Consider the following 15,395-nt stretch of genomic DNA (forward strand, 5'->3'; position numbering starts at 1 on the left):
AAAGTACACATTTCTTTTGCCTTGGGAGAAAAGCTTCTGTTAATCTTCAGGTGCTGTGTTGATGTGGTGCTGCTGCCAGGTGTTTCTCAGTGCTTTGCAAGTTTTCCTGAGTTCAGAGTGGTGAGGAGTAACACTTGCCTTTGTGAGTTACTCTCTCAGACCCTGAAGGGCAAAGATTGCCTGACTTACACATAGCAAAGGTAGCAGTGATCCAGGCTGCACAGTTCATAGCAGCAGATCAACAGCACATCCAACAGCATGTGCTTCCTTACCATAACCCAGGATTTCGAGAGGATTTTTGAGGGTTTTTCTTAGTCAGTGCTAAGCAAATACCTTAAAAGGGAGCCTATGGATAGGAGATTGACAATTCCATTGCCTGTGCAGTGAGGAGCTGTGGAAGTGAAATTTTGTGGAATTGAAAAACCAGTTAATTCAGAGGCATCTTGGAATGTACTGTGCTGTATAAACCAAGATGCCAAAGTATGTCTTGGCACTGGATTTCTTTGTGCTGGATGCAGACATGTGGGATGATGTTCTTGCCTATAGCCTGTCTTGACCACCATGGAAAGGAACACAGATTTAGGAAAATCAGAGTGTAACAACATGTGTGTGTACTCAGTGGTTAGTAGTAAATGTAATACGCAATGTAATAAGCACAGTTTTGAACCAAAGTACTGTTGCCTTTCCCTAAAGAAAAGGTGAGAATGGCAAAAACAAAAACCTATCAGGATTAAAGATAATAATGAAAGGTGTGGAATTACAGTTCACCACCTGTGATCAGCTGACACAGTTTATTTGGCTTCATGGCAGATTAGAGCACAGTTTTCAGATTTTTAGAGTAGAGCAAATAAGTTTGAGCATTTTTTCTGTGTGCCTCCATGTAAATAGCAGCAGAAGGTAGATGGCAGACCTGTGGGAAGCTCTGAGCTCTTTTATAATAATGCTGAGGTCTCTGTAAATAAGAAAAAGCTGACCAGCAGACTGAAAGTTATTCTTCCTGAGTCAGAGGTACTGCTAGGAACCTGAATTTTTTATGTATAAACAAACCACTTTTAAATTGTACTCTTTGTATCCTACAAGCCACGCAGTAATTAAGTGCTTACACACCATGCTGTGCATTTCACTGTAGTGTAAGAAGTTAGTCACGGAGAAATATTTTTCATGGGAGTGTTTTGTAAGTGCCATCAATGTTCAGTTATTTATAACTGTGTCTTTCTTTCTGCAGATAATCTCTGTGACAGGATTTGTTGACAGTGACAGGGATGACCTCAAGCTCATGGCCTACCTAGCAGGTGCCAAATACACGGGCTACCTGTGTCGCAGCAATACAGTTCTCATCTGTAAAGAGTAAGTGCTGCACTGCACAGCCCTTGCTTTCTCAGCAGCCTCCTGCCAGGCAGTGCCTCTCTGAACGTGAGGTGCTACGTATGGCTCATTATGAGAGTGTTAATTGTAATCGGTTCTGTAGTTTTATAGCAATAAACTTAGTGATGTTGTTTCTTGAACTAAATTACAGCGCATACTAAGTGATAAATTTGGCCTTCTGAACACAGGCTAAACAAAAGTAATTTCTAACTTTCCTATTTTACAGTATTCTTAAGTGATGCTGACTCTGAGATCGCCCATAAATAAAATACCTTTTTTTAAAAATAATTGTTCCAAAATGTTGGAGAAGGGAAAATTTAAGTCCAGAGCCAAAGATTGCATTTACAGCAGAAATTCTCCCCTGAGTGGCTTGTTGTGACGTGTAGAACAAAAGCATCTTTTGGAATATCTCCTCTGTCACAGTTAAAGCAAACAATAGATCGGTAAAGAACCAGTGGTATTTTAGATTTATTATTACAAAATTGGTATTTTTACCCATCTCTTAGCAATACAAATTATTTGTTTTCCTTCCCTGCCCCCCAGGGCCAGCGGGCTGAAGTATGAGAAGGCCAAGGAGTGGCGGATCCCGTGCGTGAACGCGCAGTGGCTCTGCGACATCCTGCTGGGCAACTTCGAGGCGCTGCGGCAGATCCAGCACAGCCGCTACACCCTCTTCAACCTGCAGGACCCGCTGTCCCCCAGCCAGCACCTGGTGCTGAACCTGCTGGGTAAGGGTCACAAACCCTCTGCTCTGCAGCAGTTTGTTGTGCCTGTTCCATCACTAGGAGTGTGTTTCCTCTGGTGTAAATAACTTGGCAATGGTGTCATTTTTCTTCTGTTCTCCATTCCCTAGATGCGTGGAGAGTCCCATTAAAGGTGTCACCAGAACTTCTAATGGTATGTTGAATTATTGTATATATGCAGCTGTTTTGATAAGATCACTCCTTAGCTGGAGCTCCTGGTTGTACATTTTGCTAATGTTCTATTTTATTTTGAGGAATTCGAGAAATAATCTTTTGCAGAATTAAGGAGCTTTAGTGGGATATACAGAATGAAGTTGCTGTTGTCGCACTTTGGGCTAGATGTTTCAGTCTTCAATTTCTACATCAGACCTTTAGAAAGGGCTTAGTACTTTTTAAATCAGTACCTAACACTTTGTAAATGAGACTACATAAGGGTTTTTAAGGCAGAACACCCAAAATCAGTAAGAATTTTGTTAGAATATTGACTGAATTTAAAGTATGATACATAATGTAATTTTAAGTATGAGGGGTGCAACTACTTTATATCATCTCTCTGATATACAGTTAGAACTAAAACCATAGGCATATATACCATGTATTTTAGAATTTAAAAATATACTATGCATTAATAAGTGTAGTTGATAACCCTGAAATAGCAGCAGGAATGAACAATGAAAAATAGTACCTTGAAAAACATACAAGAGAAGTAAATTTTTGTCATGAAGGGTATTCTGCAAACCATGCAAAATGTAAGTTTTCTGTGTATTCAGAATAAGCTGCGGTTTCCATGTCAGCTCTTACACCTATCTCATGTTTTTGTGTTGTAAATTTTCTTCCCATTTCAGATTTATACTTGGTAATTTTTCACAGTACGTCTTGATGTAGGAAAATTGGTAATACAGGTTACTCTCAGATAACATTTTATATTGCACAAAAACATTTTGCCTCACCTCTTGTGTTTGGATTACTTGTATCTCAGTCACTTTGTAAACCCTTCAGAAAAAGGGTGCTTAGTAACTCTCAAAACGTAATCTGTATCAGTGTTTTAAATGGGGGGTCAGGACACTGTCCCTTGAATACCTTTCAGCTCTAGAAATAGGCACTACCGTTTTCCTGACCATAAGTTTGAAATTTTCTATAGACCCTTCTAGATTTGTTTCATGGATCTGTAGGAAATTCGCATTTAGAAAACAAAATGCTTTTAAAAATTCATGGTCTTCTTATTTTCCTGAAGAAGGAAAATACTCTGCTGTTACAAAATAAAAATGTCCCTGAGAAGATTCAGTATGCAGTATTAATATTTAAAATAGCCTTTAACTAACTCAGTTTTGGTTCTGTTACCATCCACACTGCAGTTGAGCTCATCTTAAAAAAGGATACGTTCTTTGTGTGGGTCAGTCACACCATGTTTTTGTCCATGTTTTGTCTAGTGTAGCAAATGGAGACCTCAGAGGTTAGATGGGTAATTTAGTACCTCCCCTTCTGTATTTATATGGGGACCCTTCTTGCCCGTGTGAAGTGGGAATTTTGTGACTTAGATTGAAAGGCGCTTCTGGAAACAATCTAGTCCAGCTGCCCTCCAGGTACCCACACAGGAATATGGTTTGGTTAAAGAAAATGCTGGGCATGTGCAAGTGTCAAGGAGGACAAGGTACTCCACTGCCTTCACTGTAGGCATTTCTATTTGTCTTGGGGTTTGGGGTCCTCTTCTGAGGACAGCTGTCTTGTCAGATGCTGTTGATGCCATGTACCTCTTGCATTTTCATAGTTGAAATGTCTGTCAAAATGTGAATGTGTGCACTTTTCTTTCCAGCTGCACATACTATGGGCTGTCTAGCCCATAAAAAATGCCTGGTCTGAGAGCAGGGAACAAACCCCCGTGGTTTGTTTCTCCCACAGGAACATTGTCACAGCAGGACTGGGACAATGCTGCCTGTCTTTCTTGTCATGTGCCTCTAGCATTCTTCTTTAAATTTCAGGTATCTATTTGAAGGTTAAGAAAAAATAGATGTCAGATATTCCTGAACCTGGGAGCTGTAGTTTCAAATTACTCGGACCAAGGAGAGCCTAAAAGCTACATTTAATCACCCCTGGGCATGTGCTCTAGAGGCTGATCTGGTACTGGGGGGTGGCACTTTCTATCCAGATTCTGTTTATGTAGTTTGGGAACTTGAGTTTAAAGCAGTATTTTCTCGATACTACTATTCCATGAAATTTAGCACCAGGAAGAATATTGCAGTCTTCATGTACTTAACAAATGGACAGACTTTTCAGTCTCTTTTTCATTTGATTCATTAGCTTTTCCACTGATAATTAGCAATGTTATTTAAAGGAAAAAAGTCCCACAATATTTTATTTGGTGTGCACTCTCAGGGTTACATAAGTTTGTAGAGAAGCTTTGGCTGATGCTGAGCTTTGCTCTTGGGTTTGTTGCGTAAGTGGTAGGTGCCCCATGAATTCAGCAGTGTGTAATTTTCATTCAGGAATAATTCAGGATAGAAGTTGGTTTCCCTGCTTAATTCAGGTCTAAACATGTAACTGGTCTGATTTCAGGGTGTGAGGTTGCCTTTGAAACCAAAGCAAAATGAATCCAGTCTTCAGCCGTCTTCCAAAAGAGCAAGGTAAGAACAGTGAGCAGTCAGTGCCCATAGTCCTTAACTGACTGTTCCTCAGAAGTGTCAGCTGCCCATCAGCCTGCACCATCCTGTGCCCTGCTCAGTGAAATTACTGTCAGTAGGTTTTGGATGTTGCCAGTTATTCAGTTGGCAGGAATAAAACAGTAACTAAGAGAGTGACGTAGCAAGAGAGTTGGGAAAGCGCAGAAAGAGGAGAACATGTTGTGTTCTCTGTGTGGTGGTTTTTGTCTTCAAAAGCCATTGTGCCTAATTCTCATTCATCTGAGTCATTCCATTGGTGTGAAACTTGCAAAAGTGTGCGTGTCTAATTTCAAAATTCCAGTTCTACAGCCTTGGGCCCAAATGTCACATTCTGCTGTATTTCCTGTATTCTGTAGGATTGAAGACCTGCCGCCACCTACTAAAAAACTCACCCCTGAGCTGACACCAATGGTGCTCTTCACAGGATTTGAACCTATGCAAGTGCAACAGTACATTAAGGTGACTTTCAGGCTCTTGTGAACTACTTTGAAACATCTGACAACTTTTTTATGGATGTTGAATTTTTGCTAAGACGTGATTAGCAAATATCTAGTGGATAAAACCAGTACCTACTGGCTCTTAGGTTAGAGTAGGTTTATGTGAAATGAGTTTTATTTGGTAGCTGTTCTTCTGTAGTTACCTACTTTACACTACTGTACTACTTGCTTTTTCTGTCTGTGGGACTGCTTTAAAAAGCAAGAAAGCCCTTTCCACATTGTTTTTTTAAATCAGCAAATTTCATGAAAAAATTTAGGTGAGAAAAATAGTGATGGTTATACTGGATAAGACCCAGGATTCTTCTAGTCGGGTTGCTGTCTGTAGTGCCAAATGCTTCGGAGACAGCTGATGACAAAGCTTATGGCATGTGTGAGATAAGTTCCTGTGGAAGTTTTCTTCTGTTCCCAAATAAAGCTGTGCTAAAACTTATAAATAATTTATAACATTTAGATAATAAGAAGTAAATGAGGCCTAGTTCGAGACCACTGTATTTCTTAGAAATAGGCAGTTTGGTGTCCTCAAAAGTGTAAAATATTTTTTTTATTACACCTATACTTGTTTTTAAAGTGGTTCAGCTTCGGAGGTTTTTTTTTTCCCTTTGCAGTGTGTGCATTTGAAGCTTGATATTAAATATTTTGGGACATGAAATGTTTTTCAGTGTATCCTATAAAGTTCCAATATGAACTTCTCATTTTCTGTCATGTTGGTACCAGGTTAATTAGATAGAAAATCTGTTTTGGTAACTGCTGTGGCTCACAAGTTAAAAAAATCAAATTCAGCCTCAAAGCTTGTGAAGTTGAATGTAAACCTGGCAGCACTGATGCTGTCAAAACTGTGCAGAGTTTGGATACCTAACTGGGGCTGGATACTCCTCATCTTCTTGAGATGGAGGGGTAATCTTTGTCCCAGCATGGCCAAAGGGTCCTTCCACATCAGTGGAAGTCTAGCAGTGTCTGCACTCACAGGTAGAAGTGCTTGAGGTGAGCATAGAAAAGCAGCCTTTGCCTTTTAGGGGGGTACAATGCACTGTTCACAGGATGTTTATTACCAGGAAGGAAGTAAATAGTGCAGAGGTTCAGTGTCATTAAAGAATACTTTTGTGAGTCATCAGAGCATGGTAAGGAAGAGCTAAAAGCACAGTCCCTGTCTGTCCTATGTGCTCATCATTATCACAGCAGAAGAGTGCTCAGGGCTGCCAGAGACTTCTTAGGCCTTCTAACCTAACCCTTAGGCTTTATTGCTTTGGGACTCCCAAGCATTCATGGAATAAAAACCCTAGTCTGTTAAATATTTATGCTTATAGAGATTGCTGTGGGTTTTATTTATTTGTGCAAAATGTTTGTCTTAATCAGAAGTCCAGGGTGCATAGTTACTAAGGCTGTCCACATAGTTTCTCGTCCTTGAAATTTTTATGAGGGGAGCACTCTTTATCTCTAACACCTGTGGTAATCTGATTTGCCTCACCAGCTCATTCATTGTGTTACTTATTCCTTCAGGTAATGACTGGCTTAATTGATCAGATAGCAACTGTGAGGAACTAGTTTGAGTTTGGTGGTTTAAACCAAGGAAAAGGGTATAGTTGCTCAGTATCATCAAAAATGCATGTGGAATATGTGTTTTTCATGAGATGCTTTTCTCTTTAAAGAAAAGCCTAGCAAAGTTAAGTTTGCTGTAGTACAGTGTGTACTGCACCTTCCCTAGAAAAGAGCAAAATTATTATGTATTCTTATTATTGCTTATTTAAAATTTAATATCCTGTTTTACTGAAAAATATTTGAATTTGTATCTTACAGTTAGTTGCTTACTTAAAAAAAAGCACAACCCAAAATCAAAAAACTGCAGAAGCAGGAAATAGTTTTCAATCTTGCCAGGTGATATTTATGTCTGGAAATACCTGGATTTTCAGTGGCTGTAAATTCTGTCAAGATTAATCAGCTTGAGTAAAGGAATCACAGAAATCTATCTTTACTATTTCATTAGGGGCTTAGTTTTATTTGATGTGATGGTACAATATTTAGTTTCTTTTTTCCCTCCATTTTTTAACAACTGTTCCGTTCTGATTTGTGTTTTGTACAACTTTCAGAAATTGTATATCCTTGGAGGTGAAGTAGCAGACTCTGCCCAGAAATGTACCCATCTCATTGCCAGTAAAGTGACCCGAACTGTCAAGTTCCTGACAGCAATTTCTGTAGTCAAGCACATAGTAACTCCAGAGTGGTTAGAAGAGTGTTTCAAATGCCAGAAATTTGTTGGTAAGTTAAATTAGTATCAATTCCTATAGTAAAATAAAGGTTCAGTGACAAACGTATTTAAATACACTTCGTTGTTTTGTCTTCTGACTTCAGTGTTTCTTAGCAGTTTTCTAAAGAGTTCAGCTTTTGAAAGCAGAAATTTTAATTCTGCAGCAAGTCTGATTGTCATTGTTTACACCTCTTGAGGAATAATTCGCAAAGTTTTTAAATAATTACATTAGCAGCAGTTTGTATTCCACTTGAGTTAAAAGGTTGTGTTAGTATGGTAAAGCAAAGCTGTCCCAAGAATTGTGTTTGTGTTTTTTTTTTTAAATCGAGTTCTCTTTCAGCAGAACATTTTGTTTCATTTAGTTTTCATTACTTTTAATACAATTTCTTCCCCTTAAATGAAAGAAAAACACACTTAAAACATTTGCTTTAGGGTGATTAAATGATTGGATATTGTTAAGTATTGTATTTCTTTCTTGTGTAGCCATTTTGTAGATTTTTACCTGTGGCTGCATTATTTTTAAATTTACCTTTTCTGAAAGGGTGATTATTTGGTTTATGATTGTTTTGTGCTTTTTATATAATTAGTTTGCAAGAAGAAAATGTATAGCATCGCTGGCTAAGCACTGTAAAGACTTGAATCTATGGATAATTAACTAATAAACCAGCAAACATTTTTATAAATCTCAAAACAATTTGCTTTCTTCAGCATCAGTGAACTGAGAAACTGATTAATTTGAAAACTCTTAGAAGATGAAGAAAGTTGGGGGATTTAGTATGACTGTTGTGATCTAGTACCTGAGGTACTTATTTAGTGAAATTAGGTGGATTTGTAGCTTATGGGCTGGTTGCAGTTTTGTACGTGGTGTAATGATGGAAGATATGGCAGTTGTTTACAAAAATTGTCTTAATTGTTGCTTTTGTCTTTTGGGAGAATATTAACACTGTCTCTTGCAAGTTGTCAGAATTGTCCTTGGAAAGACCCATTTTTTTCTGTGTCTAATTTTTTTATTTTGGTTTTTAGATTTAAAGATTTTGGATTTAAAAATGTGTTTGACATAGCTTTTGTGGAAAGATTAAGACTGAAATTCCATCCCTAATAAAATTGGGTGAATAACAGGACAAATAAAACAGATGGAAAGTTCTTTCTGTTGAGACTGTGTGAGTCCTTGGTGACAGTTTCTGGGCTCCCATAGGTGGTCACAGTAATTTGAATTTAAAAATAATCCTTTTGCTTGATCATTCTCCTTTGCAAAGAATCAGAAAATTAAAATTTGCAAGTACTTCAAATTAGTTAGAAAAAAGGGATTTGATAGGGCAGTGATTGTTGTCAGGCATGCAAGTGTAAAACGTAGTTTAATTCTCCAAGTATTTGATAGTCATCTTTGTAAGAAGCCTAATGAAGATATTTAATTGTGTTAAATTTCAGTATGTGTCTGCCATTCAGAGCCACTCTGCCAGCAAGATGTTCTGTTCAGATTCCATCCTGGGCCAGGGGATGTTTGTGTTTTGTGTGCCACATCATCAGTCTTTCTTTTTCAGATGAGCAGAACTTTGTGCTCAGAGATGCTGAAGCTGAGGTGCTTTTCTGCTTTAGTTTAGAGGAGTCTCTAAAGAGAGCACAAGTAGCTCCACTGTTCAAGGTATGCAATTTACCACAGCATTCAAAGATTTGGGAGTTTTTCAATGTAATTTTTTCAGCATTGGGGCCACAGGTTTTGTAGCTGAAAGCAGTAGAACAGGCTGGCAAATTACATGAAACATTTGTTGTAAATTCTGGTTTTGACTTCACGCCAGTTTTCTGCCTTAACACCAGTGGGATGGATGTAAGCCCTCTGCATGGCTGTAGATGTTAACCAAACAGTCTCAGGATATTTGTTCCCTTCCAGAATTTAGAACATTGCTCTGTTACTTGTAAAAAGCCACTTAGGGAAGGGACTTTGTTTTCTTTGTTTTCTCTTTTCTTTTTTACACCAGCCTTACAGTCAGAGCACTTGCCCATAAAAAATGGGAGTCTGAGAGTGAGTTTGCCCTTCAGCCTCAGGGAGTTCTAGTGTGAATCTCCTTCCCACCAGGCTGTTTGCTAGGATGGTGCGAGATGTTTTCATGCCTCTGGTTAAAATTACATTACAGTGCAGAGAGTTGCTAAAGTTTCTTCAACCTAACTGAATTACAGACTGTTAATGGAGGTAAACCACCTAAAAGAGGAATTTTTTTGACCTGTAATGAATAAGTATCTGTGTCTTCTATTATGTCTAAGTGCTACATTTTGCTCTCAGTTTTGCAGATTTTATCACAAGGTGTTTCCTGGCTTTTTATTCGTAGCTGATAAACAGAGATAATCTACTTTGTGATCTCATCACCTGTCTCAGTCAAGCAGTAGAATAGTTTTTGTCAGAAAGTAATAAATTGGGTGTTAATTAAAAGTACTTTTTTAACACTTGAGATGTCTCTGTGCTCAAAGAAGCGAGGAGCACTGTCTTACCAAGCTGCAGTTGTTACTTTACAGGTGGAAATAGGCACACCTGAACTGTTCAAATTTATCAAAATTGTGCATTTGCCCTTTGAGGGGAAACATCAGCAGTAATTAGGGACAACTCATCAACTGATGAATCTGTGTCCATAAACCCAACCCCAGCTTACAAAGCCTACCCTGTTGTACAAAAGAAGTGTCACATGACATTAAAACTTCATGTGTTGCAGAAATTAGTTAACATAATAATGCTTTTCTTCCTTTTCTCTTTCTAGGGAAAATATTTTTACATTACACCTGGAATTTGTCCCAGTCTTTCCACCATGAAAGCTATTGTGGAGTGTGCAGGAGGAAAAGTGTTATCCAAACAACCTTCCTTTCGAAAACTCATGGAGCATAAGCAGAATAAAGTGTGTTGAGTGTTATTTTCTAAAATATGTTTATAGAATCTTACTGTTTTCTTCTGAGCTTACCATTACTTTGTTTCCTTTAGAGTTTGCCAGAGATAATCTTGATTTCCTGTGAAAATGACCTTCATTTATGTCGAGAATATTTCGCCCGAGGCATAGGTATGTATAAACTTTTGTTGGGATTGAACAGTATAACTGGTACCTTGATTTTTTTTTCTATTTCCCAGCTATTATTATTATACAAATACAGAGATCTTTTGAACCTTTCAGATACTAATAAAGGAATATATGGATTATCCTGCAAACTGTGGAGAAACCCAAGCCAGCTGTTTGCTGGATATAGCTAATAGTTATTTTATAGGCAGCTCACCATAATTTTTTGAATTTAGCAGCAGCTGAAACATCATTATGTTACCAACGTTATTCTCATTATAAATTCAAAGCACAGCCCTGTACCAGCTAAGTAAGAAGGGAATTACCTAAAACCAGGGCACCATCTCATATTCATCAAGTGAGTTAGGGGGTTTCACTTCAGTTATTTTTACTTTAGTGTAGAGCCCCAAGAAGTGCCATGTTTAATAACAGGGTCAGGTGCAGTGTCAGGTGTGAGGGCTGATGGTACAGCTGTAGCCACAAAGGTCCAGAACAGCCCCTCCTGACACCTGCAGAATGAGGCAGCATTTCTGTGTGAACTGTAAGAATTTTGGTATTTCCAGATGTCCACAATGCTGAGTTTGTCCTGACTGGAGTGCTTACTCAAACACTGGATTATGAATCATATCCTTTTTGTGTAAAGACATTCTGCTGCTTAGGGGAGTATGGTTTACTAAAAGTTTTTCTTAATTAGAAACTAATTTCTTGTAATTTTTTAGGATATGTAGTGTTTACTTGGTAGGAGGGTAGTTTAACACCCAAGAAAGTAGCTTAAATTCAACATGGAATTACTTTTTGATGGGAAATACTTCAAGGGAGGAAGAAGGGAGGGTGGTCACAAAGGAGAGGAAATACTAGTAAATAGTAGAATAAATTAATAAATTGTACAATATTAGGCAATGGGAAAAGAACTTGCCACCAAGGGAAATATTTGGCACAAGTTACATTCAGATGAGGAAAACAGCTTTTTACTGAAGATTATAGACCCAGTTTGATACATGCAGTGGAGGGACCAGTAAGGCTTTTGTGTCTTTATGCATGTTTTTTATAGAACTTGTATTTTTGCTGTCATTTCTTACAGTTGTTTTTTCTTAACAAGCTTACATATAAATTTACTTGATGGATAATGAAATGCCTTACTGCTCCAGAATCCTTGGAGCATTATACTTAGCTGTTCAGCCATTGTACAAAGCAACTAGAACTTCCTGTGGATGCTGTTTTCCAGCTGTTTTCCTAGGGATGATGAGCAGTTTAAAGCAGGAAAGCAAAAATAAACTGCATCTTTTTTAGGATGTGTAATTTTATTATGCTGAAACATAATTTACTATGTTTTGTATTATACTACCATTTTAAAAGAACCCACTTTAGGTATCATGATGAGCCCATTTTTAAGCATTTTAAAATAAATTATGGTACTTCAGCCAAAAGTGTAATTTGGATGTAAAAATAAAAGGGCTTGCTATCTATTAAATTATGGATGTTGAAGATGAAAATGTTTTGTACTTTATTTTTATTTCTTATACTCTATTTTCTTTTATATTGATATTTTGCCCACATTTGAAATAAATGTACTTTTAAATGTTTTACTCTATATTTCAGTGGTCGTTCATTTTTTTGAATACTGTGCAACAATGGCACTCTGGTAAGAGTAAATTACTCAAATCTTTTTCCAAGCAATGTGAAATTATTTTAAGCTTATTTTACCAGGTATGTTTTAATATATGAATCCCAGTGCTTTAAAGGGAAATTGTTGTAAATGTATATATGTGTTTTTACTGAAGCAGAGAAACAGCTTGAAGGAGAAACTAAAACCTTGCATATTCCGCTGTTGTGATAACTTTTTGTTTGTATAGTGAGTTTTACTAAATAAATATTAAAAACCAGTCTCCTGAATCTATATTCAGTTGTATTTCCTAGAACACACACAGTTCTAATATTCTGATTTGACCATTTTTATCAGTTTCGATTCCAGTAGATGAAAAAGTGATCCTAAAAGCATTTCTTTTCTTTCTGATCAGCAAGACAGTCCAGCTCTGATGCTGTACAGACGATTGAGTATCTGCACTCCCCCATCAGGGAAATGACTGATTTCAAGTCTCTTTTGTGCTGTGGCTTAGAGTGTAAATCCAGTTGGTGCTTGGATTTACTGATTCTGTTGCCTTTCTCCCAATGCCTTAGTTGAACAAAGTGCTTAAGTGAATGACAAATTGCTGCTGTAAGGACACAGTGGTGTAGTAAATGTCCAGATGAGTGAGGTCCCACTGAGGTCACTGTGCCTGTTGCCTTTTATTGCTGGCTCTGGTTCCTCAGCTGTGTCCATGTTCTGGCTGCTCCTGTACTTGACTTTTGTTTTGGGAGCAGCAGAGGGCTACCTGAGGTTCACAGGAATGGTAAAATATCTACCAGTGTGACTTTAGGTAAGGTGGCAAAGTGGGATAAATGAGAATGTTGCACTTTGGTCACAATGGTTTTAAGTGAACGAAAGGTTAAAAAGGTGTGGTAAGGATGCGAGGAAATGGTACTTTTTCACAAATGCCACCTACCTATGTCAGGGTTCTGTGTTTATTCTTAGTGTGATGTTCAGCTCTCTGAAATGCAGCTTCCTTTTCATTGTGAGACAGATGAAGCAAAAGTCTGTAATGTGGAGATCTAAGGCTGGAACTTGATGATATGATTTTATGCTTTAACTTTTAAAAATAGTAAAAAAAAGAAGGAGGAACTGCAGTGGGAGTTAATTGTTGGTTGATGAGTTGTGGTATAAATTACTTAAATTGTTCATACATAGACCTGGTAAGTCTGGTCTCCCTGTCAGTGGAGAGAGAGAACATCTCTGAAGCCTGACTTAAAGAGCCCTGCTGAGACACATCTCTAAACAGTTCGACAAAGTAGTTTAGTTATCTGAATCTTTCAGAACAGAGAAAATAAATAAAGTTAATCCCACCCTAAAGAACATCATAATACATTGCATGAATACTGTTTTTTACTGTAGAAATAAATGCACCTTTTTCCCACCTAAGAATGTAATGCTGAAATGATCTGTGTTAATCTCTTGGAATTAAGGGATTTTTTTCATTGTACTCACTACCAAGTGGCAGGAAGATTTTTGAGTGCCTTTTCCTTTAAAACAGTTACCAGCTGTTGCAGCTTTTGATTGCTTGGCAGTTTTGTGGTGCACAGAAATGCGTATTTTGTACCTGTGGTGCATTCAGCAAGTCTTCGGCCTGCCTTCCTAACCATATGTTGTCCTACCAACCGTAAATGCTGCTTTCAGACACACATGTGTCAGGAGTCAGCTCAGTTGTGCACAAAATCAGACTCAAGGCACATGACAGGTCCTAGAAGCTAAAGAGACCTGCTACAACAGTTTGGTGCAAGATGAGAGCCTCTCTGAGGGAGAGGCAGAGGGGGAACAGGTCTGGATGTGTTGGCAGTTTCGGCCTCAGCAGTGCAGACTGCCCCACTCCATAATGCATTGATGCTCACTAGGAGTTTCCAACCTTTTGTGGGATTGGCTTCCTCCACATTTTCCACAAGGAAGCAATGTTGAGGGTATGTAATACCTTTGCCAAAAACTGTTAAGAGTTAAGACGTGAATGCAATAGCATCTGCAAGGTAAATTTCCGTATGAAAACTATCCAAAATGCTGTCAGATACTGCATAGAGAAGCTTGAAGAAAACCAAATGTGATCATGGAACAAATGAACCCCATGGGAAACATGAGTGGTAATGCATCTGTTTCATCATCAGTGAAGACAGTGTGTTTATTTAGCCAACATCCAAGTATGACTGATTTGATTAACCTTTCAATTAGAGTGAAAAACACAACCTGCCAAGAAATAGTCTTTCAGGAACCACAGGAGCTGTCCAGAGCCAACTGGCTTGCACAGATGTTACTCTGTGTGTGATTAGTGATAGAGAAAGGGTTCAATGGAGTATTCTGGTACAGCATTGCTGTTATGAACATGCTTTTGCCTTAGCGGAAGGTTGTAATACGTAAGTGTCCATTTGATCCTTTCGTCTGTATCAGGAAAAAAAAAATAAAAGTACCTTTCCGTATTGTCACAAAAGATCCGTAATACAAACTTTAAAACTTGTGTTTTGTAGAAAACCTGTTCTGATAAAGTAGTTATTTAAAGGTGAATGTAGAATGTGTCTAATAACAAGGATTTTCCATTGGTTAGGGATGGCTTGGAAGTCAAGCACACATGGTCTCCACTTGTTACTGTCCAGCTTTCTTTGCTGTGAGTCAGCAAGTAGAATTGTGGAACAGATTTCCAGAAATATATGTGGAAGGAAGACCTCTGGAGGATAAGTGTTCAGTATCTCAAAGGATGGAGATTCCACAACCTCTGTGAGCATTTGGTTTCTGTGTTTTGCTACCCTCAAGAAAATAGATAAATCATCTTTGTATTTACTGAGAAAATCCATTATTCCACAAGGGGCTGGTGATGTTCTTTTCATCCCCATAATGCCCCCCGGCTGAGTCTGGCTCTTACCTTCTTTTTGTGAAGCACAAGAGGCTCCTCCCAAGGGCCAGGCAGGGTTGAGAAGCTGCCTCAGTGGGATGGAGGAGCTTTCCCTGGAGGACTGAGCCCTCAGGAGATGAGCTCCTCAAAGGGAATTTTAACCTGCATAGTGTGTATGCGGACAAGTGTGAAGAGTGAGGGATCTTTGGGAAGATACTCCCACCTTCACCAAGAGGGTAAATTTTTCTGATCCTTGACAAGTGTTTTGTCACAAAGATACCAGGCTGTGTCTGCCAGGGAGGAAGCATCAGTAACAGTGTGCACTCCAGATCAGACACAGCTTTGAGTGGGTTTGTTCTTGTAGCAAGCTACACCAAATAGAAAAACAGA

At 38.4% G+C, this 15,395-nt stretch overlaps 1 protein-coding gene across 1 annotated transcript in view; it reads left to right on the plus strand.

Moving 5' to 3' along the window:
- PAXIP1 (PAX interacting protein 1) overlaps positions 1-12,422 on the plus strand; it is a 31,178-nt gene extending 18,756 nt beyond the window's left edge. The window contains exons 11-21 of the mRNA XM_066200919.1: positions 1,226-1,347; positions 1,909-2,093; positions 2,219-2,262; positions 4,662-4,729; positions 5,122-5,224; positions 7,347-7,515; positions 9,046-9,146; positions 10,252-10,386; positions 10,470-10,545; positions 11,103-11,162; positions 11,643-12,422. Coding sequence (XP_066057016.1) covers positions 1,226-1,347; positions 1,909-2,093; positions 2,219-2,262; positions 4,662-4,729; positions 5,122-5,224; positions 7,347-7,515; positions 9,046-9,146; positions 10,252-10,386; positions 10,470-10,545; positions 11,103-11,162; positions 11,643-11,659 — 1,080 coding nt within the window. The 3' untranslated portion in view covers positions 11,660-12,422. The remainder of the gene's footprint in view (positions 1-1,225; positions 1,348-1,908; positions 2,094-2,218; positions 2,263-4,661; positions 4,730-5,121; positions 5,225-7,346; positions 7,516-9,045; positions 9,147-10,251; positions 10,387-10,469; positions 10,546-11,102; positions 11,163-11,642) is intronic.
- The last annotated feature ends 2,973 nt before the right edge of the window (positions 12,423-15,395 follow it).

This window comes from Chamaea fasciata, unplaced genomic scaffold, assembly GCF_029207755.1.
Source record: "Chamaea fasciata isolate MVZ Bird 193981 ecotype frontalis unplaced genomic scaffold, bChaFas1.0.hap1 SCAF_1, whole genome shotgun sequence".
Classification (NCBI taxonomy): Eukaryota; Metazoa; Chordata; class Aves; order Passeriformes; family Sylviidae; genus Chamaea; species Chamaea fasciata.